This window comes from Parasteatoda tepidariorum, chromosome 12, assembly GCF_982258835.1.
Source record: "Parasteatoda tepidariorum strain Cologne lab strain chromosome 12, Ptep-v5.0, whole genome shotgun sequence".
In the NCBI taxonomy this organism is placed as follows: domain Eukaryota; kingdom Metazoa; phylum Arthropoda; class Arachnida; order Araneae; family Theridiidae; genus Parasteatoda; species Parasteatoda tepidariorum.
Window position 1 is genome coordinate 4,151,443 of NC_141766.1, and position 2,320 is coordinate 4,153,762.

At 32.8% G+C, this 2,320-nt stretch overlaps 1 protein-coding gene across 1 annotated transcript; it reads right to left on the bottom strand.

Annotated features, from left to right (window-relative positions):
• Positions 1-629: 629 nt before the first annotated feature.
• On the bottom strand, positions 630-1,076 carry LOC139427180 (uncharacterized). Its single transcript, XM_071188051.1, has one exon. It carries the CDS (start codon positions 1,074-1,076, stop codon positions 630-632), a length of 447 nt encoding a protein of 148 aa, XP_071044152.1.
• Between the last annotated feature and the right edge of the window lie 1,244 nt (positions 1,077-2,320).

A 2,320-nucleotide genomic window follows, 5' to 3' on the forward strand; every position in this document is an offset into this window, starting at 1 on the left:
TACATCTACAGGTGTCATTAACCTAGGCTCATTAGGTTTACTTTCAGTTAACCTTGTTGGTGTACAAAATTTATGATTTTTTTTACTAGTACTTGGGAGACTATCTATTTTACACCTTTCTTCAACGATTTGATCCGCACTAAGAATTTCACTAGAATAAGCTTGCGAAACTGTTACAGAAGAAGGTTCAAAGTCTTCATCAGTTAAAATGGAACGTGAAAAGGGCCAAATTCCAGTTTTTCGGAAACCTGCAGTGATGTTTTTGTTTGTACATGTTAAAGTATATGCAGTATTTGCTATTGCAGCCAAGTTATGTACGCTAATAGTCTTACCTGAATTCAATAGCATCCAATCATTTTGTGCTACTCTCAATTTAGATTTGAATGGCCCTATGACTCCAACATCCAAAGGCTGGAGATGATGAGAACAATGCGGAGGAAGGGTAACTAGCACAATACCAATATCCTTAGCAAACAGCACAGCATCCAGTGTACAATGACTTCCACGATTGTCCATCACCAAAAGTATTTTATTTTCTGCTAAACAAAGGGTATGCTTTTTAATATGCTTGAGAACCTTGAGAAAAAGAAGCCCAGTCATATATACACGTATAGGACTGTTGACTCAACCTAAACTCCCTGATGGTGCCCTAAATAACATAGAGTGATGGAACCTTGCCCTCGGAAAACGAATACAGGAGGAACAGTATTTCCTAAAGCATTGATTATCATGCACATAGTAATCATGCCTCCTCGCTCTCCAGAAACTACCTGCCACACCTGACGAGCTCCTAGCTTGGCAGCAACATTCAGAGCTGGAACAACAGTTAAAACTCCAGTTTCATCCAAGTTATATATTTGATCAACTGTAAAATGGTCAGAAGTAAGAGCTCTCTCATAATTGTTGAAAAATTCTTCAACATTTTCTTTATTAAAAGCAGTAGCTCTTGCGAAGCTGGTGTTTTCCGGCTTACTTAAAGTAAGCTGTGGGTGACGCTTCATAAAACCTTTAACCCAGTCAGTTCCAGACTTTTTATTTTTGTCCCAGCTGCTTGAAATTTTAGAGTTGAGATGCATTGCTTAATCATAGGCAAGTTGTCAAACTTGTCTGTAAGTTCGACTATAATTGAGAATTGAACATGTAATTATGTATTCACAAAGCAGGGTTTCTTGCTGGACATCAAAAACTTGTTGGCTTGTGTATTTAGAACTATAGCATTTTGTGTTAGTTGTACACTGCTTGGTTTCATTAACGAAACTATTATTTGACTTTTTTTTTTAATTTAAAAAATAAAGCTGAGAAGTCCATTCCAAATAAGTCTGCTGCTCTTAAAGATGCACCATTTCCGACAGCTTTCATTGCTTTTTCAATGTTTTCTTCACTAACTTCTCGCTTAGTGTGCTTTTTTATATCTTCGCACCACTTTTATAAACTGTAAGAAGGTAAAATAAGAGGATTGAGCATTTTATTAAAAATAATACTACATTGTAAACTTTTCAATTTTCTTAAAATTAAATTATTTTTTATTCCAAATCAAACTTTCTTGAATATTTTTATAAAATTTTAAAATAATTAATTTATTGACTTTTTTAATGAATTCCTTGTTAATAAATTCTATTTTCTACAACAATGCAACTAACTGAATCTTGATTTTAAGCTTTTAAAAAAATTTAATATAATTGAAATTTTTTTTACAGATATGTTTCCTTGAACACATTCACATGCTTTTCAAAAAGTTTTGAATAATGCCTTACAGAAAAAGTTGAGTATTTTAAATGTAAAAACCGTAATTAATGGACTTTTTGCAGACTAGTGACTTCTGCAAGATTACTTAACAAAAATAAAATAACCCCGGGACACCTTTCAACACTGTTGAAATGTGCCCCCTAAGCTCTGTTGAAATCTGCCTCTGGTACACACATTTTGGTTTAAGTATTATCAACCACCTTAGAAAAAGACTTATTGTTAATAAATAATACAGTTAGAAGCAGAATTAAATAAACTAGTAGATGAATAAACATCACTTACCTTATTAAAAGATTACTGGTAGATAAACAGTTTTAAAATCAAAACTGTATTTTTACTTTAGGAATGTTAAAACTTGTTCCGCAAAGTAACACTACAGTGGTAAAAAGAAAGTGCTTAAAACTAAATACCAACAGTTATTCATAATTAAGCTTATTGTTTGGCATATTAGCCAATCATTAAGCAATATTTGAAGGCAGAAATTCTAGTTGTTGAAATGTACCTCCCTCTCCCCTACACATCATTGTTGAGATTATAAACCACAAAATTATTGTTTAAAGTTATAACATCTAGA

What these genes read in the sequence shown, in the direction of transcription:
- LOC139427180 (XM_071188051.1), bottom strand. Translation starts at nt 1,076, where the DNA reads ATGCATCTCAACTCTAAAATTTCAAGCAGCTGGGACAAAAATAAAAAG.